The sequence below is a fragment of the Balaenoptera ricei genome, chromosome 11, assembly GCF_028023285.1.
Source record: "Balaenoptera ricei isolate mBalRic1 chromosome 11, mBalRic1.hap2, whole genome shotgun sequence".
Taxonomy (NCBI): Eukaryota; Metazoa; Chordata; class Mammalia; order Artiodactyla; family Balaenopteridae; genus Balaenoptera; species Balaenoptera ricei.
In genome coordinates this window covers 70,573,486-70,598,026 of record NC_082649.1, presented here as the reverse complement: position 1 = coordinate 70,598,026, position 24,541 = coordinate 70,573,486, and the positions used below count along the sequence as shown (strand labels likewise).

The following is a 24,541-nucleotide window of genomic DNA, read 5'->3' as shown; positions in this document are numbered from 1 at the left end:
CTAATTTGCTGTGTGACCCTGGCCAGGGCCCCATCCTCTCTGGGCCTCTGGGCAGTTAAGGTTTCAGATGACACCCCCTCCCCCGAGGGAGGCTGCAGGCGAGGTCCTGCTGAGGCTCAGGCCCCATCCTTCACCCTGTCAGCCTCTCCTGCTCTGGCCACTAAAGACCGGCTACCCCAGCAGCTGCTCACCTTGGTCACAGTGGGGTCCAGTGAATCCAGCAAAGCACAGGCAGCTTCCATCCCCGAGTGGCCCATGGCGGCACACGCCATGCACACAGCTGCAGACTGGGAGGGACACGCAGGGACAGGTGGGACCCCAGCCTCAGCCAGGGGCACACAGGGACGTCGAGTCCCTGCCCTCTGCATCTCCAGAACTCAGCTCCAGCAGGAACAACCTCAAGAATACAGAATTGTGGTGCAGGACCAGAGGAGTGGTGGGAGCCCAGGGCAGGCACCTGGGCTAGCCAGAAGGTTCAAGGAAGGCTTCCTGGAGGAGGCCTCCAAGAACAGCATGTGCAGGGGTTAGAGATGTGATAAAGCAAAGCTCATGTCCCTAGAAGGGATGTGTGAGGCTGAGCGGCTGGGACGGAGTCTGGTAGGGGCTGGCTGTAGACTAGGTCCCCACTGGCCCCCAAGTGGACATCGGCCCCGCCCTCCTGCCTGGCCAGCGCTCACCTGACTGGCAGGCAGGACCGAACCGGTTGGGGTCTCTACACTCCTGGCAGGCTGAGCCGCTGAAGTTTTCCTGGCAGAGGGATGCACCAAGTCAGTGCAGCCCCTCCACTGCCCCCCACCCCAGCCCCACCGGGCCCTTACCTGGCACACACAGGTCCCGTTCCTGTCTATGCCATCCAGGCAGGTTCCGTGGCTGTTGCATGGGGTCTCGGCACCCCCAGGGCACTCTGTGGAACCCCCGCCTAGAACTCAGCTCTGCCCCAAGAACTCTCAATTTACCTGACCCCAGCAGCTCTGGGCGGTCCCAGACTTGGTCCCTCCCCTGGGGCAGCCAGAGCCAAGAGGCCCAGCTGTCCATTAAATAAGCCAGTTGAAGGGGAATGCAGGCGGGTTGAGGCATGAGGAGCAAGGCTGGGACCCTCCCCCATACCATAGCACTGGGACCCCCAGTAGCCAGGGCAGCAGGCCTTCTGCACCACGTCCTTCGAGCACTCCAGGCTGCAGCCGCTCACAGACAACAAAGAGTCCCCCAGCTGGACCTCATATCTGGGGACCAAGGATGGGGAGGGTGATGGGAGGGGCTCCCCCAGCAGCCTCCAGCCCAGCCTCCCCACACTGGGTTCTGTTGCTCTTGGTCCCCCGACCCCTTCACGCCTGGCCCTGAGCTGAACACAGGGCCTGATCCATAGTAGATGCTCAATAAACAGCACTTGCCCTGCATTCTTACTCCTTCCTCCCTGCCTATCTCTGTCCTGCTGGAGGGGCCAACAGACGTGTGGATGAGTGAGTCCCTGCCCTCACTCCCCAGGCCTGCCAGGCCCTCCTGGTCCCCTGCCATCCCACGGGATACCGCTGGAAGCAAGCAAGGGTGGAGTGGGGGTCTGCACCGGCAGTCCTGTGAGATCTTCTCTGGGAACTCCCGAAGCCAGCCCGAGGGACACACCCGCTTCTTGATGGCAGGGCACGGGGTGCAGGGTATGTGAGTGACAAACTTGGTCTTCATGTCGCAGCGTCTGGACTGTACCTGGGCATGGGCAAGGTTTGGAGTGAGGGACCTGAACCCTGCACACAGCCCTGACCCTTGATTGCAGCGAGGCCTAGCACCCCTCTCCAGGCCCTGGTTTCCCATCTTTTCACTGGGGAGGCAGTGAGAACAGGGAAGGCCCTGAGTCTGGGGGAAACCGGCCTGGCACAGGCTGTCCCTGCCACAGTGTGTGTCTATGTCCACAGCCACACACCTCTGCCCGGGGGCCTGGAGGCACGCCCAGAAGCCTCAGAGTCTCTGCCTTCTGACACAAAGAGCATCTGGCCCTCTTGTTCCACCCTGGGTGATTCAAAGGAGGAAACTGAACCCCAGGAGGGTGGCCCTCGCCTGTAGCCACCCAGGGACTTGAACCTAGACTCTCAACCTAGTGCTCATTCCCCCCTTTCATTTAAACATAAACACTAAATGACAGGCTGACACTGTTGGGGAGGAGAACACGGCGACGCCATCCTCCATCCCCTGGGCATAGGCAGGATGAGAGCTTCAGCCATGCGCCATGGGGCTGGCCCTCCAGCTGTCACTCTGCTCTGAGCACGTCCCCACCTCGCTCCCAAATGACCCCCTCGGCCAGCCCAGGGTCCTCTCTGGTGCCCCGCGGTCAGAGACCCAGCAGCCAGCCCCATGCCCGAGGCTGGCCCGTGTGAGCAGGCGTGTGGGAGGGGGTCTGAGTCTGGGCCAAGCAGTCACATTCCCTGAGCCCTGGTCCAGGCCTGGCTCACAGCCCCACACGCCAGCCGGGACCCAGGGGTCCACTGCCCATCACTGGATGGGCAGTGCTGGGAGTGAGAGAGCTGAGAAGACCCAGGCTGGAGGCCCAGGTGGCTTCCTGGGGAGGTGACAATTGAGTTGGGACCTGAAGGATGCATGAAAATTGGTCAGGGTCACTGCTCCTGGCAGAGGGGACAGGAGAGACAAAAGTCACGAAGTGGGAAAAAGCAAACGGCCACGTGTGATGAGGCAGAGACACGCAGAGACAGGCAGAGAGGCTGGAGAGGGGCTGGGGCCAGGCCAGGCCAGGCCAGTGAGGGGAGGCGGAGTCCGGAGCAGACCCAGGACTCGTTTATGTTTTAAATGGGCCCTCTGGCTGCTGCATGGAGAACAGAGGTGGGGGCAGGAGAAGAGATGGTCACCTGAGAGCCAAGAAAGCCCTGGGCCTGCAGTCCACTCGCTGGCCTGTCACAGCTCCCCCAAGTCTACCATCAATGGGGCTACCATTACGGCAACAAAGTCCCAATAACCTACAGCACTGGCCCTGGAGGAATGGAAGCTAAACTCTTGGTTGTCAGTGGGAGAAAAGACCACAGCAAGGTGCATTTTGATGAGGAGAGCTTTCAGGGGCTTGGGGCATGGCCTGGAGAAGCTGAGAAGTTCTCATCTTAAAAAGTGCTGAACACACTGTGCTCCAAAAGGGAGTAAACCCAGAACATCTCTTTCCTAGAACACATCACAGATGTGTGGCTCTCAAAGCCAGAGAAAAGGAGAAATAGTGCCTCAATACTTTCTGGTGTACATGAAGGTCCCAGGGCCTCTCCCAGCTGCTGTGATTTGGCCTTTTCCGCTCCTGCCTCTGTGGTCTGCAAAGAGGGAAGTTGCTGCGGGTGGCCTCAGCCCGAGCTGTGGGGCTGGATGTTGTGGTCTCATTCCCCACCCTGAGGCTCGGTCTTTGCTGAGCCAGGGAGCAACTAGGAAGTTGGGTAATTTCAGGGCCAGGCAGCTGCTGGCTCAGGGCAAAGGCTCTGCAGGTGATGGGCTCCCCTGAGGGCCACCTGGCCAGCCAGACACAGCTGCCAGCGTCAGCGCCAATGGCCCGGGGACCAGTTCTCAGAGCAGCCCTGGATAAGGGCTCAGGGGCAGTGAGAGAGCACTATCCTCACTCTTGGGCAGAGGGGGCGGTCCTGTCAAGTGGGGGGTGAGTCACCAGCACGGGAGGAAGCTGGAGCCTTGTGGCTGGTGGTGGGGTGGACACTCATTCACGAGATGTTGCATCTGTAAATGTATGATGGATGGATAAACCAGTGGACAAGTCACACTTCTCTCTGGGATCTGACCAGAAGTGGGCATTCAGGCCCCCTCTGCCTGGTGGCCTGGAAGGAGCACCAGCCCCAGCCGACAATCTCGCCACTGGTCCCGTTGGGTGGAGTGAGGCTGGATTCCAGCCGAGTGCTGAATCAGATTCCCTTCTTCCCTAGGGCACCTCGGGACCCGTCTGAGCCAGGCGGGTGCTGCTCCCCTCCCTGTCCTAATCCAGAACTGATTTTGCAATGTCTGCATCCCATAGAGACACTGCTGGGGAAGTTGAGGAGACATGAGGTGTTAGACTGTTGTGAGAAGGTGGAAGAAATTCCACCGAGCTGGGGCCCAGGGCCCAGAACCCAAACTCCCTCAGATGGGAAGGGACCTCCCAAACTACTTCCCCTTGCCCAAGATCAATGCCCCTCTCCCTTCAAACCCCAGCTTGAGACCACAGGCTTCACCTGCACCAGCATACACCTAGCAGAGGAGGCACCTGGTGAAAGACTTGAATAGACAGGTGCTAAGCCCCCTCCTCCAGGAAGACTTCTCTGCCTCTACTGCCTGAACCTTCCTGTGTTTGAGTTCTGCTCCTCACTAGCTGTGTGACCCAGAAGTCGTCCCTTCCCTTCAGAGCCTCAGTTTCCTAATGTTTACAGTGGATCTCGTGCTACACAAGGTGCCGGTAGTGCTGAGGGACTGAGGGCGCGTGAGAGGCCAGCGTTGCTGCGTCCCTGACAAGAATCCCCAGGGCCCTCTTCCCCACCCAGGATGTCTAAGCCCGAGCCCCAGCCCCAGAAGGCAGACTTAGAGGTGGTCTGTGCCAAGGAAAAACTCCCAGCCTGAGGCCCCTCATTGACCCCTGTCACAAGAACATGAGGAGGTGGCCTTCGAAATTCCCTTGCATTGTACACATGGGGAAACTGAGGAAGGGAGGGAGCAGGAACCACCTGCAGGGCTCAGCACAGCCTGAAACCCTTGGCTCTTCCACCATCACTGTCACTTTTTCAGCCTCAGATCTGCCCGTCCTCAACCCTGACTTGGCCCTGAAGCTGGTGAGGCCCCTCACCAGACCACAAGGCGGATGAGAGCGAGTCCCAAGGTGGCACAGGGCCTGGGTTCCTGTCCTGGCTCTGCCCGGCAGTGGGATCCTGGGCAAGTCCTTTTCCTCTCGGGACCTCAGTCTGCCTGTTAGTGATTTGAGGACACTAGCAGCTGCCTCAAGAGAACTTGGCCTCACAGGAGAGGGTCCTTCACCTGGAGGCAGGCCCCAGCCAGGTGACTCTGTCTCCATGCCTAGGGTGGGAGGCTCTTACAGAAACTCCAGTTGGGACAATGTCCCTACTACGGGGCTTCGGTGGATCTGCAGACAGGCATCCCAAAGGGGGCTTGTGCATGTGGACCTGACAGCCACACACTGGGACCATCGGCTCCTCCCTCATGGCCGGATGGGGAACCGCAGATGGCGGTCTGGAGCGTGGCTCTGGAGTTGGACCAACCTGTCTCTATCATCCTTGGGTTTTGGCTTCCTCAAGCGGAGAACAGGGCCCACTGCTCAGGGGCTGGGATGACTCGAGGGGATGATGCCGGGTGTGCCCAGGGCTGTTCACCTGAACAGCAGCTCTTAGGCTTGAGGGTGTTATTGTTGCCTGCTGTTTGCCCAGAGGGACTCGGGGTGAGTAGACCTCATTCTGCCTCTGGGCGCACACACATACACACACACCCAGCACGCCTACGCATGGTCCACGTGAGCCTCTCAGTTTGTCAGCCCTGCGAGGGTTGGGGGTGATCACATCTCCCATCCCCAAGCCAGGGCCACAGAGACACCGGGCCTCAGTCTGGGCAGAGGGATGGGCCTGGCTCCGTATACCCCACCCTCAGGCTGGGGAGACCTGGGACGGCTGCCCACACCTCCCGGCTGGCTAGCCGGGCACAGAGGAGGGCAGGCTGACACATCCCTGCCACCCCAAGCAGCGAGACACAGACCTCAGCCTGGGGAGGTGGGCACAAGAGCCCAGCCCTCTGTCCAGCTCAGAGAAGGTCAGAGAAGGTCAGACAAGAACCAGCTGCCCTGTGTGTCCTCAGCCCCGTGCCTGATCCGTGAGCGCTCCCTCCCTGCTCCTACCACTGGCTGGGAGGGCCTGGATATCACGTCCCCCGCGACCGGCTCACACTCACCTTCTGCCCCCCGATGAAGCTGGAGCCTGCCAGGCAGAGGGCCAGGAGGCAGAGCAGGACGTGGTCCCAGGGCCCTGCCATGGCTGGTGGTGGCTGGCGGGCACGCTGTCCAGGACAGAACTGGGGCAGCCGGCGTGGAGAACGAGCTCTAGGAGGCAGGCACAGGGCGGGCGGGCAGGACAGGGCGGGCGGGCGGGCGCTTTAAAAGCAGCCGGGAGGCCCCGCCAGCTCACCCCCACAGGAACCCGCCAGGATTTCCTCCTGCGTATCAGCAGCCTGCAGGCGGAAGGGAAGGTGCTGGCCACTGACCCCTGCATGGACGCCTGGGCCCAGCTTGGGGCTTCCTGGCCCGGGACCCTCCTCCTGGCGTCAGCCTCCAAGCCCACCATTAGCCACAAGCCTTGGGTGTTTCAGAGGTTGTGAAGCACATTCAGGAGCAGATGCAAACAACTCCCCACCCCAAGTACCTGCAAGCCCAGCATGTTTCGTTCAGAAGCTCTGGGGGGTTCTGGTGCTTGGGGGAGAGGGCAGCCTCTGAATCAGGTCCGTCTGCCTCTACCTTTCCAGCTGCTGAGGGCACGTGCAGGCCTCCGACTCCCTGTTAAGTGGACAGTCATCAGGCTCCCCCTCACCTGCCCTGCTCGGCCTCCACCGCCCAGGATCCCCATCCCCCATGTGTCCTTGCGCCGCCCTTCTCGCCCGGAGGGGCCTCCCTGCTGCCAGTAGCCCTCCCTTCCCAATCCGTTCTCCACTCAGCCCTGAGGCTTGCCCCCTGTGCCCCGGACCCCTCTCCACACCAGGCCGGCCTCTCTGACCTGGTTGCCTGCTCTCCACACCCCCCACTCTGTTCCACCGCAGGCTTTTCTACTCCATAACCACAGAGCGAGCTCCCTGGGCGCTGCCGTTAGCCCAGATCCTCACAGGACTCACAAGGTCCAGCCTCAGGTCAAAGGTCTCCAGCCTTCACCTCCTCGTAGCACTGGCCACCAGCTGACACTAGTTTATTTATTTTCTGTCCCCCGCTGGAATGTCAGCTATGGGAGAGCAGGGAAGGGGTCGGGCTGGTTCACGCATGGATGCTCACTTCAGATTTGTGGGCTGAATGAACGCAGGCACTTTTATTATCCTGTTACTGGTGCGGAAATGGACGCTCAAAGGGGCTAGGGAATTTGTCTAAGATCACTCAGCTAACCAGTGTGAAGATCCAGCTCCAGGTCTGCTGCCTGCGGGGCACCCTTCCCCCCACTACATTGCACGGACTCCCCCCATTAGGTCCTGTCCTCACGGACCCAGGCTGGGGTCAGCTGTTAACTGTTGGACTGTGGGACCTGGGAACAGCAGTCCAGGTGGTGAGGCCTACGTGCGGTGGACCCTGCCTCTGGTCTATAAATCCCCATTTATGTAATGACACAACAGATGGAGACAGGCAGGTGGCCATCTGTACGGGCCTCTGATAAAGGTCTGGTCGGGGGCTGCCCCTCCCCCATCAGCTGAGGGGCCATGGGGCTGGTCTTTGAGAGCCGGCTGGGGGGAGGTGAATGCGGAGACCCCCCCCTTGGTGGCTCCTCCCATCCACCACAGCCTTCCTGACGGTGATGGGTCCTTCAGGCGAGGATCCCCACTCTGCTGGCACGAAGGGAAAAATGAGGAGAAGCAGGCCTGGGAACCCGGCTGGCCCCTCCCCCATCCCCAATACCACCGGGCGGAAACGGTCCTGCAGCCTTAGGGCCGAAGGCTCCTGACTGGCCAGGATGAGAGAAAGTAAGTGGGCCTCAGGGGCCCTGCTATGGGGTAGAAATGGGTTGAGGAGGGACTGGGCACAGGGGCTGGCTCCCAAAGAAATCCCACGTCCTACCTCAGCAGAGCTCCCTGAAGCAACCATCTCTCAGGACATGAACCCAGACACGGACGGCACAGAGCCCTCCTCCCCACTATCCACCGCTGGGGCCACCTCCCCTGCAGGCCATGCTGGTGAGACCCCTGGACCCCACAGAGTAAGCCGTCCCAGACTCCAGGCCTAACCCTCACAACAGGTCGGGTGTGACATTCCTGATCTGAGGGTGGCAGGGCAGCAGCTGGTGTGCCAGGGGCACCTGAGGAGCTTCATTCCTCTCATTTGCCCTGAGGCTCCTGACTTAGCCACAGCCCAGCACGGTCCTGTCCAAAGATCCCCTCACACCTCCCCTGTCCCAGGCTCCACAGACACCCATCCAGCATCTGGCCCTGGGAGAGCAGCTCCCTTTGCCCTTCACAGGCTCCTCCCCTCTTCCTTTCCCCCAAGACCTTCTTGTGTCTCTAGGCACCCTCTCCCCCTCAGGCCAACCACACCCTGGACCAATGTCCTGCTGGGACCCCAGTGGCCCTTGAAATAAAAGACCCAGACTGTGTCAAACTTGGCTTTACTGGATTAGAGAAAATAGGCAACAGGAATCACACTTGGTGCTGGCAGCTCTAGGTCCCCTGCTCCCAGCCCTCTCAGTCCCAAGGCCTGGGGGACTCCTGCCCCCATAGGGCTCTCCCACTTGTCTGGACCAGGAGAGGCCTCCCCTTTGGAAAACTGCATGGGGCGGGAGCTTTCAATGTGCATTTCGCTGCCAGCTTCATAATTAGCAGCAAGTGCCCACAATGACAGCAACAGCAACAAGACTGGACTTAACATCTCGGGAAAGGACGCGTAAAAGAGTAAACCAGACCCACGGCGCCACATGTTAACAACGGTCCCACGAAAGAAGACACGAAACTGGTGTGCCTGGCCACGCGGCACCAGGGGCAGGCAGCAGATCCGCGGGAGGCTGAGAACCAACTGAACACACATGTTCACATTCTCGGGGAGGACAATCAAACAAAGGTACCGAAAGAGAAGAGAAAACATTTTAAAAAAGCAAAGAAAGCCTGCTTCCCGGCCCTGAGTGGACACCAAGCCAGACACGGCGGGTGGCAAGGGCCAGCTACAACCCGGGCTAGCCAGTGAGCTCCACGGGCAGCTCCCGGCCACAAAGGGCCTCCCACTGGCGGGCCAACAGCGAGATGAGCTTCTCTCGGCTCTCAGCGCTGGGGACAAACACCTGCCACTGGACCTCACGGCCCTGGCCGCCTCTAGCCGGGCCACCTGGCACCTCCCCAAAGTGGTCCAGGGTGACACTGCCCATGAGGTCGTGGCCCTGCACGTCGTCAAAGACCAGGGTGAGGGCCTGTGGGTATGTCTGGTAGCCCATGAGCACGCGGTCCAGGTCCCGGATGCGGCGGCCGTCGTCCAGCCGGTACCGGTCCCTCTGTGGCGGCTCTTTGGCGAACTCGGGCAGCGGGTAGTGGACGAAGTCCTCGTCCAGGAGGAAGATCTCGGCGCTGGTGAGCAGGAGCGTTTTGGGGCGCAACATGCCCCTGCAGTGCCCAGACAGTGGTGTGCCCACCTGGAAGGCCTGCACGTACAGCAGGATGCTGAGGGACGGCGCCTTCTCTGGGTCAGCCACCTTCTGGGCCACAGTGAATGTCAGGTCCCCGACCTCCTCCTCACTGGGGTAGGTGAACTTGACACGGCTTGAGTGGATCAGCTCATAGTTCTCCATCTTCCCTGCAGAGAGAGACACCACTGGGGCTGCAGCCTGGAACTGGCCTGTGGTGGGTCACCAGCAGCCCCAAGCCACCCAGAGACATCAGCATGAGTCACGTGTCTGTCAGAAGTGGGAGAGAGCGCTCCAAGCCCCCACCCTCAGGCAGAGACCCTCAGGCCAGCAGCTCAGAGAAGAGCAGACACTGAGATGCTGAACGGTTGTGGATTTGCCGGGCCAGAGACTCTGCCATGGAAAAGCCATGGAAAACCGTAGCTGACTACGCAGGAAAAGAGAGAGAGACAGAGAGAGAGAGAGAGAAAGCTAGAAGCAGAGAGGGTGCTGCGGCACAGAGAGGTTGCTCCGGGGCCTGCTGCAGCCCTTGGGGTTGGCGAGGAGACCCGAGCTGGGTGGGGATACCTGTGGTCTTGTTTCCAAACTCGGAGTAGAAGTCTTTGTCGACAGGCTCAGGTGAGGGCGTGCGTTCCAGCAAGGAGAGCACGGCCATGAGGTGCTGGAGGAAGCAGTGTGTCAGGTAGCTGTCCCGTGTCAAGCATGTAACCACCTGCGCCGGAGAGGAGCCTGCGGGAGGAGGGGCCGGGCACGGTTGCAGGCCGCTACTCCCCCCAGCCCCGTCCCCACCCCTGGAGCCATCTCTAGTCTCTAGCGGGTCAGCCTGGACCTGAGGACCACAAAGCCAGGGCCAGGAGGACCCACTTGAGGAAGCATCACGGGGCCTGGGGAGACGGCCATTTCTCAGGCCGGAAGGGCTGTAACATTTTTCTGGAAGGGGATACAGAGGCATTAGGGAAAGAGCTTAGCTTTCTCTCTTCAGGAAGTATGAGTCAGAAACATCCTGCCCGTGAGCCCAGGGCCCACTCTGCCCGCCCACCCAGCACTTTGCCGCCTCTGTCCCCAGCCTCTCGCTCCAAGTCCTGCGGGCTGAGTTCTGCCCTCTCAGCAGTTCCTGAAGCTGCTTCCTCCCGCTCCGGTGAACTGGCTTGTGAGCAGATAAACTCTGCCTGCGATAAGGCACCCACATATGAAGGTGGAAGCCCACTGGTGACACTGGCCTTCACCCAAAATAGGACAAAAGCACAGTGACCACTCACCCGTCAGCCGGAAATACTGGTCGAAGAGTCCAACATTGACTACCTGCAGGTCGCTGAGTTTTAAAACAAAGCACTGAGAGATGTGGAAGGGACTGTTGTTGTAGTCGGCGTTTTTCTGATGCCAGAAATCTGTGATAGACAGAAAGGGAGCGAACGTGGTGGCAGCCGTGCTGGGTGAGCACAAGGTTCCCAGGTGTGCAGCTGCCTGGAGCAGGAACGGGCCCCCTTGATGGCCTGGTCCACTGAGGCCTGGCGAGGAGCCCCCGCCACCTCTGAGCACACATGGCCTCGGGGAAACGTGTTCTACAGTCTGAGCCTTGCCTGGTGCGCTGGAGACACCAGGAGCCCTAGGACAGGGCACTGGCTAAGGTGCCCACCAAGGCCCCAAGGGGCAGAGGCTGCCCAACATCCCCCCAGCACGCCTGGGTCCCGGGCACTCACGGGGCCTTACTGGGCGCTTTCACGCCTGGCCTCGCATCCCACGTGACAGCTCCAGGAGGAAAGTGCTGCCATCACCCCCCTTCCTCAGAAAAGAGATTCTTGGCCCAGTGCAGCCAAATCGCTGCTGCCTGACGTGGCACAAGGGCTCTAGAGACAGAACCCCGCCCATCCCCTCAGGCCCCAGTGCCCACCCTGCAGCGGCTCCGAGAAGTAGCGGCGGAGGCCATCGTGCAGCACAAAGTACACGGCCTTGGTGGAGAGCAGCACGCAGGCGGTCACCTCTAGCCCCGGGGTCTGGTAGAACACCACCGACGACCACAGGAGGTGCCGCAGCTCCTCGTTTTCCACCTGGACACAGAGGGGCCGGGTTGGGGCCTGCAGGAGAGCAGGGCGGCCGGGGCACACAGCTCCTCCTCCACGCCTCTGCGGAGGGTGGCCTCTGCCAGCCCCACTACCCAGTGACCTGCCGTCCCAGGGACGGGCCCACAGCCTTGGATGGGGAGGCGTGGGACCTCTACTGTGTCTCGTCAACCTATTTATAAACTCTGAAGCAGAGAGGAGGTGAGGGATGGGAGACGGTGTGCCGTGGGGTCTGCCCAGGGCCCGAGGCTAGGAATAGCCGCTGGAGGAGGCGGTGATGGAGGGAACAACTGGCCAGGGGAGGGCACCCCAGGTTCTCCCTACTCAGGTCCTCAAAGCTGTGAACAGCTGAAGCTGGGGGAAAAGGCAGCACACATAAGTCTGGGAACCTGAGGCTGACCCCAAGGTGAGCCTGCCGGGGCCCCAGGACGACAGTGCCACCTTCCTCCACAGGCACGCTGGCCCTACCTCGGCAATGCTGCTGTGGAAGAACTCAACGATGGCGCTCCCCCGCAGGCTGGCGATGTGCCGGAGCGACGGGCAGGCGGGCAGGTGCGAGGGGATCTGATTCTCCTCCGACGTGGACCGGATCAAGTGGTCGCTTGGGTACTGGGCGGGGGCCTCCACTTGTGCTGCGGCCTCCGCTGCCGGGGCCGAGGCCCCCACTGAGGCCTCCGAAGGGGTCTCTGCTGAGGCTGGGGCCTCCGCTGGGACCAAAGCTGGCACTGAGGGCTCTGCCGGAGCTGGGGTCTTTGGCGGGGTTAGAGCTGGGACCTCCGCTGGGGCTGGGGCTGGAGCTGGAGCCTCTGCCGGGACCTCCTGGAGATGCTGCTCATTGCTGCATCTCCCAGTCCCCCAAGAAAAACCATATTAACACGTGAGTCCCAAATGCAGATTCACATCCCACGTGTAACCTCAGTGTGAGGGAAACGCACGTACCACACACCACCTCTGGGGTCATCTGGGGATTGCATCTTGGTTCCTTATGGGAAGACCAAACAGCAGAAAGAAAGTGCCGGGGCCCTTTCTCTTGCGGGGGAGATGGGAAGATAGGGCAGGGCTGAGAAAGACAGATGTGGCTCATGGGCTGAAAAATCATTTTGAGAAGGTGGTAAAGGTGTCAGAAATGCCACTACAGAGTCCAGAGCACGGACCAAGGTGCCCAGGGCTGGGACCTTGGGGAACATGGAGTTGAGAACCAAATACTCAAATTGCTCCTCAGTTTGCCTTTGAGGCCTCCTCAGGTAGCCCAGGATCTCACCCCACTCAGCCACCACTGCATGTGGCCACACTGGGTTTTCTCTGGTCTGTTCCAAGCATGAGATCAAACAATGCTCAGAAAGAACCCTCATAGAGGTTTGGAGCTCCCTGCCACCAGCCTACATGCCCAAGCTCATGTTGGTGGGGAGTCCTGGATGTCATCCTCTCAACTGGACAGTCCAGCTGCTGAAAGAGATCCCTGGGGCCCTGATCTTGCACTGGGCCAAATGCCCGCAAGCCCTCTGGGCTGTCCTCCTGCTGTCTTGGGGCAGAGATGCATCTGCTGGGGTGAAGCAGAGCGCCTGCTTTCTGCATGCAGTCCCTACTGTGGGGAGGGTCCAGCCAGGCTGGGGGGTGGCAGGGAAACTGAGACAAAGTGTCACCATCTGAAGCCTCATCATAGGGGCAGGGAGACAGAGAGATGGCCATGCAAGGCCGCCTCTGGCATAAGCGGCTCTCCAGTACCTGGAGGCATCAAGGGTCTCTATGGAGAGCATGGGACTTGAGCTGGGCATAAGAGGGCTCCCTGATTCAGCCAGGAAGATGCTGGATGACCTTTGGGAGCATCAGTTGAGGGGCTGGGTTGGAGAGAGAAGGAATGCCCTGTGAGATGCTGGGGTGAGGGCAGGGTCTCCACTGTCCACCAGGATGGAAGAGGAAGTGAGCTACACCATGTCTCATTGGACAGGAAGGCCAACAAACAAAGGGTTTTCTTGCCCAGGTAGGGAAGCCCCAGCATACATGAAGTTGGGAGCAGTAACAGGAGAAAGGGGCACCCTGAAGGGCACAGGGCGCCTCTTGAGCCCCAGGCACGGGTGAACCTGTGAGTGTGACCATGGCCCCCACAAGCCACTATATGCCAACCCCAGGCGGCCCTGAGGGAAGCCAGGCTCGGGGGCAGGAGCAGGTGAAGGAGAGTAAGGAAGAAGAGGACAGGGCTGGGCTTCCCTGGTGGCGCAGTGGTTAAGAATCCACCTGCCAATGCAGGGGACACGGGTTTGAGCCCTGGTCTAGGAAGATCCCACATGTCGCAGAGCAACTAAGCCTGTGCGCCACAACTACTGAGCCTGCACTCTAGAGCCCACGAGCTGCAACTACTGAGCCCGCGTGCTGCAACTACTGAAGCCCACATGCCTAGAGCCTGTGCTCCACAACAAGAGAAGCCACCACAATGAGAAGCCCGTGCACCGCAATGAAGAGTAGCCCCCGCTCACCGCAACTAGAGAAAGCCCACACGCAGCAACGAAGACCCAACGCAGCCAAAAATAAATTAAAAAAAAAAAAAAAAAAGAAGAAGAGGACAGGGCTGCCAACTCCTCCCCTCTCTGCACTTCAGTCTCCCCCCAGAAGAAAAGGAGTTTTGCACAAAGTGACCACCCAGCTCACACACTCAGACCTTGCTGCTCTCAGCCAACAGCTTCCTTTGGAATGGACTCACAAAATTACACACAGAGAGGGCCCCTGAGCAACCCACGTCTTCCTGAGAAGGCATGTGCGGCTCACCAAAGGGTACGGGCTTGGAGCTGGGGGTCAGAGGCAGGTGGTGCCTGAAGCAGCCCCCTAGCTCACAGAGCCAGCCACGGGACTGCGAGCCTGGAGGCGAGGAGGCGTGGGTGATGCCTAGAGGCCATGCTTGGACCCAGTGGAGAGGGCCAGGCAAGGTGGGAGCAGGAGCCTGGGGACCCAGCCACACAGGACTTTAAGTAGCAGAGAATTGGGCCAGCCTGGCTTTGTGGAAGGACAGCTTTCCTGGGCCTCTTCTGAAGCCCTGGGAGATAAGGAGCAGCCCAACACCAAGCCTGAGGGAGCCAAAGGCAACGCTGAGGGGGTGCTGGAGATCTGGGTGAGGTAAGTGGTCTCAGCCAGCCTCCCGCCCCCTGGCCCCCAAAAGCCCATGCTCAGTCTTACCGGGCCCCGTCCTCGGCAGGCTGGCCATCCACAGGGGGGCTCTGAGGCCTGCCCCCGGTTGCAGGGGTCTTGGCGATGACTACAGTCTTCAGGTCCTGCAGTGAGGCCCGCAGCTGGCTGTAGATGCGCAGGAAGTGGAACTTCTCATGGGGCAGCACGAAGATGGCGGTGACAAAGCGGTAGCCCACAAGCAGCTCAAGCACGTGGCCGTCCGCGAAGGCGCCCCTTGGCTGAGTGCAGCTGCGCGTGGGGTCCAGAAGCACAGTGGAGAGCGGCACACGGCTAAGCTTGAAGCTGTTGCGGTTGCGGCAGTTGTGGGTGCCGCGATTGGGCATGGGGTTGAAGTCGGCCTTGATGACGTTGAGGTGCTGGGGTGTAAGCAGCAGCCAGTAGGGGATGGCAGCAGACTTGACAGCCTCGGAGGGTGCGCAGCAGGAGCGCCGCACGGCGGAGCACAGCGTGCAGCTGGCCCACTCGATGTTGCCCGAGTAGTCCCCGGCGGCTGTCTGCACCATGCGCTTGTCACTGTAGACCAGGTACACAGGGAAGCAGCCCTGGCTGCGCTCCTGGCAGCCGCCCGCCACCTTGTAGAAGGTGAGCAGCTGGCGCAGGAACTCCTGCAGGCTGGTGTGGCTGCCGTAGAGCACGGGGCTGCACAGCATGGCCATGTGCTGCGGGGCAAAGCAAGAGCGCAGGTCAGCGTGGAACTCGTGCAGGTTGGCGGCGTCTGAGATGATGAAGAGTGTGTTCTCGCTGTGCCGCACCTTGAGCACCAGGCACAGCTCCGGCATGAGGAAGCCAAACTCGGTGAGGTCGCCGTGCGGGAAGCAGAACACAAAGCGCAGGGAGGAGAGGATGTGCTGGCTGCTGCCCCGCGACTCCTGGTGCGGGATCTCAAAGACGGCGATGCCGAAGTCTGTGAGCACGAGGCAGGCAGCGAACTGGCGGATGCTGCCCTGCACGTGGATCAAGAAGCACCAGAGCACCTTGAGGATGCGGATGTGCTCCAGCAGGAAGTCCTCATCTGCGCCCAGGGCCCACTCCAGAGCCAGGCGCTCCTCCTCGCCCTCCTCCTCCTCCTCTTCCTCCTCCTCTTCTTCCTCTTCCTCTCCTGGCCCACCCTCTTCCTCTTCCTCCACATCCGGGGGCCCCATTTCAAAGTAGCGGTTCTCAGTAACATCCTCTTCCTCCTCCTCATCATCCTCGCCCTGCTCGCCCTGGCCCTCCTCTCGCTGGTTGGCAGCCTCGATCCAAGCAGGTAGCTGCCGCTCGATGGCCTGCCGGATGAGCGTGCTCAGGCGCTGGATGAAGTCCTGGTTGGTGGCGGTGTAGCCAATGCAGGTGAAAGGCAGGAAGATGATCTGGCCGGACCCGGGCACCACCTGGACCTCTGGCTCTGCGTGCTCTGGGCTGTGCGGGGAGAAGCCAGGTCAGGGACATGCTGGGCTGGGATGCCCTCACCTCCCACGTCCAGTCCTGCTGCTGTCCCCTGGCCCTGAAGAAGCGACCCATGGGTCTCCCAAGCCTCCTAAACAGCTGAGCCTGGTGCTAGCAAGCACCCTGGTGGGGAGCCAAGGTGCTGGAAGGCTGGGGCCACCACACTCCCAGGGGCCAGACCACAGGCATCCAACACAATCCTGCGCACATCATGAAGATTTCTCAGTCCTTCAGACACTGGCCACAAGCCCCAAGAGCAATGAGTGCTCATGGGCATGGACTAACTTGACAACAGTCCCCTGCAGGGGCACTCAGTCGCCTTCACAGGTGAGAGGCATGGGGAGTGGGCTGGGGGTCTTAGGACCTTCATATTTAAATTCAAGCTCCTTTAGAGACAGGTAATCTACCTGAAAAAGAATTCAGAGTAATGATGATTCAAAATCTCAGAAAAAGAATGTAGGCACAGACCAAGAAGATACAAGAAATGTTTAACAAAGAGACAAAAGATTTAAAGAACAAACAGAGATGAATAACACAGTAAGTGAAATGAAAAACTCACCATAAGGAATCAGTAGCAGAATAACTGAGGCAGAAGAACGAATAAATGAGCTGGAAGACAGAGTGGTGAAAATCACTGCCACAGAACAGAATAAAGAAAAAAGAATGAAAAGAAATGAGGACAGTCTGAGAGACCTCTGGGACATTAAATGCACCAACATTCACATTATAGGGGTCCCAGAAGAAGAATAGAAAGGGAAAGGGCCTGAGAAAGTATTTGAAGAGATTATAGCTGCAAACTTCCCTAACATGGGAAAGGAAACAGTCACCCAAGTCCAGAAAGTGCAGAGTCCCATACAGGATAAACCCAAGGAGGAACACACCAAGACACGTATTAATCAAACTGACAAAAATTAAATACAAAGAAAAAATATTAAAAGCAACAAGGGAAAAGCAACAAATAACATACAAGGGAATCCCTATACGGTCATCAGCTGATTTTTCAGCAGAAACTCTTGAAGGCCAGAAGAGAGTGGCACGAGATATATATATATATGTCTTCTAAACATCTTTATTGGAGTATATGTGATGAAAGGGAAAAACCTACAACCAAGAATACTCTACCAAGCAAGGCTCTCATTCAGATTCGACGGAGAAATCAAAAGCTTTACAGACAAGCAAAAGCTAAGAGAATTCAGCATCACCAAATTAGCCTTACAACAAATGCTAAAGGAACTTCTCTAGGTAGGGGGGTAAAAAAAGAGGTCACAACTAGAAATAAGAAAATCACAAATGGGAAAGCTCACTGGTAAATGCAAACGTAAAGTAATTAAGTAGGAAATCACCCATACACAAATATGATGTCAAAACCAGCAACCATGAGGAGACTACAAATGCAGAATATGGGAACTGCATTTGAAATCAAGAGACCAGCAACTTAAAACAACCTTGTATGTAGACTGCTATATCAAAACCTCATGTGAACTGCAAACCAAAAAACTAAAATAGATACACACACAAAAAAGAAAAAGCAACCCAAACACAACACTAAAGATAGTCATCAAATCATAAGAGAACAAAAGAAAAAGGGAAGAAAGAAGACCAACAAAAACAAATCCAAAACAATTAAAAAAATGGCAATAGGAACAAACATATCGATAATTACCTTAAATGTAAATGAATTAAATGCTCCAACCAAAAGATGTAGACTGGCTGAATGGATACAAAAACAAGACCAGTGTATACATGTTGTCTACAAGAGACCCACTTCAGACCTAGGGACACATATAGACTGAAAGTGAGGGGATGGAAAAAGAGATTCCACACGATGGAAATCAAAAGAAAGCTGGAGCAGCAATACTTGTATCAGACAAAACAGACTGTTACAAGAGATAAGAAAGGACACTACATAATGATCAAGGGATCAATCCAAGAAGAAGATACAACAATTATAAATATATATGCACCCAACATAGGAGCACCTCAATATATAAAGCAAATGCCAACAGCCATAAAAGGGGAAATCGACGGTAACACAATAACAGTGGGGGACTTTAACACCCCACTTACACCAATGGACAGATCATCCAGACAGAAAATCAATAGGGAAACACAAGCCTTAAATGATACATCAGACCAGATGGATTTAATTGACATTTATAGGACATTCCATCCGAAAACAGCAGAATACACTTTCTTCACACGTGCACACTGAACATTCTCCAGGACAGATCACATCTTGGGACACAAATCAAGCCTCGGTAAATTTAAGAAAACTGAAATCATATCAAGCATCCTTTCCGAACACAATGCTATGAGATTAGAAATCAATTACAGGAAAAAAAAAAATTATAAAAAACACAAACACATGGAGGCTAAACAATGTTACTAAACAACCAATGCATCACTGAAGAAATCAAAGAGGAAATCAAAAAATACCTAGAGACAAATGACGATGAAAACATGACGATCCAAAACCTATGGGCTGCAGCAAAGGCAGTTCTAAGAGGGAAGTTTACAGCAATACGATCTTACCTCAGGAAACAAGAAAAATCTCAAATAAACAACCTAACCTTAGACCTAAAGGAACTAGAGAAAGAAGAACAAACAAAACCCAAAGTGAGTAGAAGAAATCATAAAGATCAGAGCAGAAATAAATGAAATAGAGACAAAGAAAACAATAGAAAAGATCAATGAAACTAAAAGCTGGTTCTTTGAAAAGATTAACAAAATTGATAAACCTTTAGCTAGAGATTCATCAGGGAAAAAAGGGAGAGGGCTCAAATCAATAAAATTAGACATGACAAAAGGGTAAGTAACAAATGACATCACAGAACTACAAAGGATAATAAGAGACTATTACAAGCAACTACACACCAATAAAATGGACAACCTGGAAGAAATGGACAAATTCCTACAAAGGTACAACCTTCCAAGACTGAACCAGGAAGAAATAGAAAATAGGAACAGACCAATCACAAGTACTGAAATTGAAACTGTGATTAAAAAACTTCCAACAAACAAAAGTCCAGGACCAGATGACTTCACAGGTGAATTCTATCAAACATTTAGAGAAGAGTTAACACCTCTCCTTCTCAAACTCTTCCAAAACGTTGCAGAGGAATGAACACTCCCAAGCTCATTCTATGAGGCCACTGTCACCCTGATACCAAAACCAGACAAAGATACCACACAAAAAGAAAATTACAGGCCAATATCACTGATGAACACAGACACAAAAATTCTCACCAAAATACTAGCAAACAGAATCCAACAGCACATTAAAAGGATCATACACCATGATCAAGTGGGGTTTATCCCAGGAATGCAAGGATTCTTCAACATACGCAAATCAATCAATGTGATACATCATATTAACAAACTGAAGGAGAAAAACCATATGATCATCTCAAAAGATGCAGAAAAAGCTTTCGATAAAATTCAACACCCATTTATGATAAAAACCCTTCAGAAAGTAGGCATAGAGGGAACTTACCTCAACATAATAAAGGCCATATATGACAAACCCACAGCCAACATCATTCTCAATGGTGAAAAACTGAAACCATTTCCTCTAAGATAAGGAAAGACAAGGTTGTCCACTCTCACCACTATTATTCAACACAGTTATGGAAGTTTTAGCCACAGCAATCAGAGAAGAAAAAGAAATAAAAGGAATCCAAATCAGAAAAGAAGAAGTAAAGTTGTCACTGTTTGCTGATGACATGATACTATGCATAGAGAATCCTAAAGATGCTACCAGAAAACAACTAGAGCTAATCAATGAATTTGGTAAAGTTGCAGGATACAAAATTAATGCACACAAATCTCTTGCATTCCTGTACACTGATGATGAAAAATTTGAAAGAGAAATTAAGGAAACACTCCCATTTACCACTGCAACAAAAAGAATAAAATACCTAGGAATAAACCTACATAAGGAGACAAAAGACCTATATGCAGAAAACTATAAGACACTGATGAAAGAAATCAAAGGTGACACAAACAGATGGAGAGATATACCATGTTCTTGGATTGGAAGAATCAACATTGTGAAAATGACTATACTACACAAAGCAATCTACAGATTCAATGCAATCCTTATCAAACTACCAATGGCATTTTTCACAGAACTTGAACAAAAAATTTCACAATTTGTATGGAAACACAAAAGACCCCAAATAGCCAAAGCAATCTTGAGAAAGAAAAACGGAGCTGGAGGAATCAGGCTCCCAGACTTCAGACTACACTACGAAGCTACAGTAATCAAGACAGTATTGTACTGGCACAAAAAGAGAAATATAGATCAATGGAACAAGATAGAATGCCCAGAGATAAACCCACTCACATATGGTCACCTTTTTTTTGATAAAGGAGGCAAGAATATACAATGGAGAAAAGACAGCCTCTTCAATAAGTGGTGCTGGGAAAACTGGACAGCTACATGTAAATGAATGAAATTAGAACACTCCCTAACACCATACACAAAAATAAACTCAAAATGGGTTAAAGACCTAAATGTAAGACCAGACACTATAAAATTCTTAGAGGAAAACACAGGCAGAACACTCTATGACATAAATCACAGCAAGATCCTTTTTGACCCATCTCCTAGACAAATGGAAATAAAACAAAAATAAACAAATGGGACCTAATGAAACTCAAAAGCTTTTACACAGCAAAGGAAAACATAAACAAGACGAAGAAACGACCCTCAGAATGGGAGAAAATATTTGTAAATGAAGCAACTGACAAAGGATTAATCTCCAAAATTTACAAGCAGCTCATGCAGCTCATTATCAAAAAAACAAACAACCCAATCCAAAAATGGGCAGAAGACCTAAACAGACATTTCTCCAAAGAAGATATAGATGGCCAACAAACACATGAAAGGATGCTCAACATCACTAATCATTAGAGAAATGCAAATCAAAACTACAATGAGGTATCACCTCACACCGGTCAGAATGGCCATCATCAAAAAATCTACAAACAATAAATGTTGGAGAGGGCGTGGAGAAAAGGGAACCCTCTTGCACTGTTGGTGGAATGTAACTTGATACAGCCACTATGGAGAACAGTATGGAGGTTCCTTAAAATACTAAAAATAGAACTACCATACGACCCAGCAATCCCACTACTGGGCATATACCCTGAGAAAACCATAATTCAGAAAGAGTCATGTACCCCAAAGTTCACCGCAGCTTATTTACAATAGCCAGGACATGGAAGCAACCTAAGTGCCCATTGACAGATGAATGGGTAAAGAAGATGTGGCACATACATACAATGGAATATGATAAAGAAAATGTGGCAAATATATACAATGGAATATTACTCGGCCATAAAAAGAAACAAAATTGAGTTATTTGTAGTGAGGTGGATGGACCTAGAGTCTGTCATACAGAGTGAAGTAAGTCAGAGAAAAACAAATACCATATGCTAACACATATATATGGAATCTAAAAAAAAAAAAAAAAAGGTTCTGAAGAACCTAGGGGCAGGACAGGAATAAAGATGCAGACGTAGAGAATGGACTTGAGGACACAGGGAGGAGGAAGGGTAAGCTGGGATGAAGTGAGAGAGTGGCATGGACATATATACACTACCAAATGTAAAATAGATAGCTAGTGGTAAGCAGCTGCATAGCACAGGGAGATCAGCTCGGTGCTTTGTGACCACCTAGAGGGGTGGGATAGGGAGGGTGAGAGGGAGACACAAGAGGGAGGAGATATGGGGATATATGTATAGCGGATTCACTTTGTTATAAAGCAGAAACTAACACAGCACTGTAAAGCAATTATATTCCAATAAAGATGTTAAAAAAAATACATAAGGGCAAAAAGTGGGAAAGGATGAGGCGATAAAAGGGTGTGAACTACAAGGCTCCTCCCCCAAGTAGTGGCTCAGTGGGGGCCCCAAACCAGGTCTTGTGCCCCCACTATCCACTCTAGAGAAAGGGGGTCACGCAGATGTGGCCCTAAGGGCAAGAGGAGGAAAGTGTCTCCTTTGAGTTGGGTCCTGGATGGAGGCACAGGGTCTGCATTGGTGCTGGGCTTGGTGCTGACTCACTCTAGGTCAGGCACAGCCTTGGGAAGAGTGAGCCTTTGGTCAAGCTGGCAAGGCAGGACAGGGTCCTCCGGGTCAGGTGTCTTGCTACTGCCTCTACAGCCTAAGCCTGAGCCAGGAGGTATCCTGCTTCCAGCTATCTGGGAACAGGGAGGGACAATGTCAGCATTAAGGAGGATCCCAAAGCTGCTGAAGACCTGGTCTTAGCTCAGGCTGCGTAACAACTACCAATGGCATTTTTCACAGAACTAGAACAAAAAATTTCACAATTTCTGTGGAAACACAAAAGACCCCGAATAGCCAAAGCAATTTTGAGAAAGAAAAACGGAGCTGGAGGCATCAGGCTCCCTGACTTCAGACTATACTACAAAGCTACAGTAATCAAAACAGTTTGGTACTGGCACAAAAACAGAAATATAGATCAATGGAACAGGAGAGAAAGTCCAGAGATAAATCCACACATCTATGGTCAACTAATCTATGACAAAGGAGGCAAGAATATACAATGGAGAAAAGACAGTCTCTTCAATAAGTGGCTCTGGGAAAACTGGACAGCTACATGTAAAAGAGTGAAATTAGAACACTCCCTAACACCATACACAAAAACAAACTCAAAATGGATTAAAGACCTAAATGTAAGGCCGGATACTATACAACTCTCAGAGGAAAATATAGGCAGCACTCAACAGGCACATGAAAAGATGCTCAATATCACTAATCATCAGGGAAATGCAAACCAAAACCACAATGAGCTATCACCTCACACGTGTCAGAATGGCTATCATCAAAAAGAATGCAAATAATAAAAAAAAAAAAAGAATGCAAATAATGTTGGTAAGGATGTGGAGAAAAGGGAATTCTTATATACTGTTGGTAGAAATATAACTTGGTGCAGCCACTGTGGAAAACAGTATGGAGGTTTCTCAAAAAACTAAAAATAGAACTACCATATGACCCAGCAATTCCATTCCTGGGTATATACCCCAAAAAAACCAAAACACTAATTCAAAAAGATAGATGTGCCCCAATGTTCATAGCAGCATTATTTACAATTGCCAAGATATGGAAGCAACCTAAGTGTCCATCAACAGATGACTGGATAAAGAAGATGTGGTACATATGTACAATGGAATACCACTCAGCCATAAAAATAATGAAATTTTGCCATTTGAAACAACATGGATGGACTTGGAGGGTATTATGATAAGTGAAATAAGTCAAACAGACAAATATTGTATGATATCACTTATCACTTATATGTGGAATCTAAAAAATAAAACAAACTGGTGACTATAAAAAAAAAGATACAGAGAACTAGTGTTTATCAGTGGGGAGAGGGAAGGAGGGATGGGCAAGATAGGGGTACAGGATTAAGAAGTATGAACTATTATGTATAAAAAAAGCTACAAGGATATATTGTACAACACAGGGAATACAGTCAATATTTTATAATAACTATAACTGGATTATAACCTTTAAAAATTGAATCACTATATTGTACACCTGTAACATATAATACTGTATATCAACTATACTTCAATTAAAGAAAAAACAAGCAAACTAAAATATATGTGTATATATAGTATATGTATATATATATTATATATATAAATATATTGTATATATACATTGTATACATATACATTGTGTATGTATATATATATATACATATATTGCTGACATAAATTGCAGCAATATCTTTTTTCATACACCCCCTAGAGTAATGAAAATAAAAACAAAAATAAACAAATGGGACCTAATTTAACTTAAAAGGTTTTGCACAGCAAAGGAAACCATAAACAAAATGAAAAGACAACCCACATGTGGAGAAAAGGGAACCCTCTTGCACTGTTGGTGGGAATTTAAATTGATACAGCCACTATGGAGAACAGTATGGAGGTTCCTTAAAAAACTAAAAATAGAATTACCATATGACCCAGCAATCCCACTACTGGGCATATACCCAGAGAAAACCGTAATTCAAAAAGACACATGCACCCCAATGGTCACTGCAGCACTATTTACAATAGCCACATCATGCAAGCAACCTAAATGCCCATCGACAGACAAATGGATAAAGAAGATGTGGCACATATATAAAATGGAATATTACTCAGCCATAAAAAAAGAACGGAATTGGGTCATTTGTAGAGACGTAGATGGATCTAGAGACTGTCCTACAGGGTGAAGTAAGCCAGAAAGAGAAAAACAAATATCATATATTAATGCATATATGTGGGACCTAGAAAAATGGTACAGATGAACTGGTTTGCAGGGCAGAAACAGAGACACAGATGTAGAGAACAAACGTATGGACACCAAGGGGGGAAAGCAACGTGGGGTGGTGGTGGTGGTGCGATGAACTGCGATATTGGGATTGACGTATATACACTAATATGTATAAAACAGATAACTAATAAGAACCTACAGAAACTAACACACCAGTGTAAAGCAATTATACTCCAATAAAGATGTTAAAAAAAAAAAAAAAAGAAAAGA

The 24,541-nt window shown here is 52.8% G+C and overlaps 1 protein-coding gene across 20 annotated transcripts in view; it reads right to left on the bottom strand.

Moving 5' to 3' along the window:
* The window catches only part of LOC132375069 (nischarin), an 88,908-nt gene that overhangs the window by 20,873 nt on the left and 43,494 nt on the right, over positions 1-24,541 (bottom strand). For 17 of the 20 annotated variants that reach the window (XR_009505889.1, XR_009505888.1, XM_059939840.1 and 14 more), the window contains 13 exons: positions 14,540-15,949; positions 11,840-12,215; positions 11,203-11,386; positions 10,571-10,699; positions 9,879-10,040; positions 9,321-9,481; positions 6,378-6,508; positions 5,911-6,058; positions 1,565-1,701; positions 1,108-1,223; positions 819-904; positions 678-747; positions 192-287 (listed from right to left, as the gene is read on the bottom strand). Coding sequence is in view for 18 of the 20 variants with exons in the window: in XM_059939840.1 (XP_059795823.1) it covers positions 192-287; positions 678-747; positions 819-904; positions 1,108-1,223; positions 1,565-1,701; positions 5,911-6,058; positions 6,378-6,508; positions 9,321-9,481; positions 9,879-10,040; positions 10,571-10,699; positions 11,203-11,386; positions 11,840-12,215; positions 14,540-15,949 (3,206 nt within the window). In the remaining 2 variants the exon portion in view is untranslated. Of the gene's footprint in view, positions 1-191; positions 288-677; positions 748-818; positions 905-1,107; positions 1,224-1,564; positions 1,702-5,910; positions 6,059-6,377; positions 6,509-8,293; positions 9,482-9,878; positions 10,041-10,570; positions 10,700-11,202; positions 11,387-11,839; positions 12,216-14,539; positions 15,950-24,541 lie in introns of those variants that run through there. The other 3 variants (XM_059939834.1, XM_059939833.1, XM_059939852.1) reach the window with 3 other exon arrangements.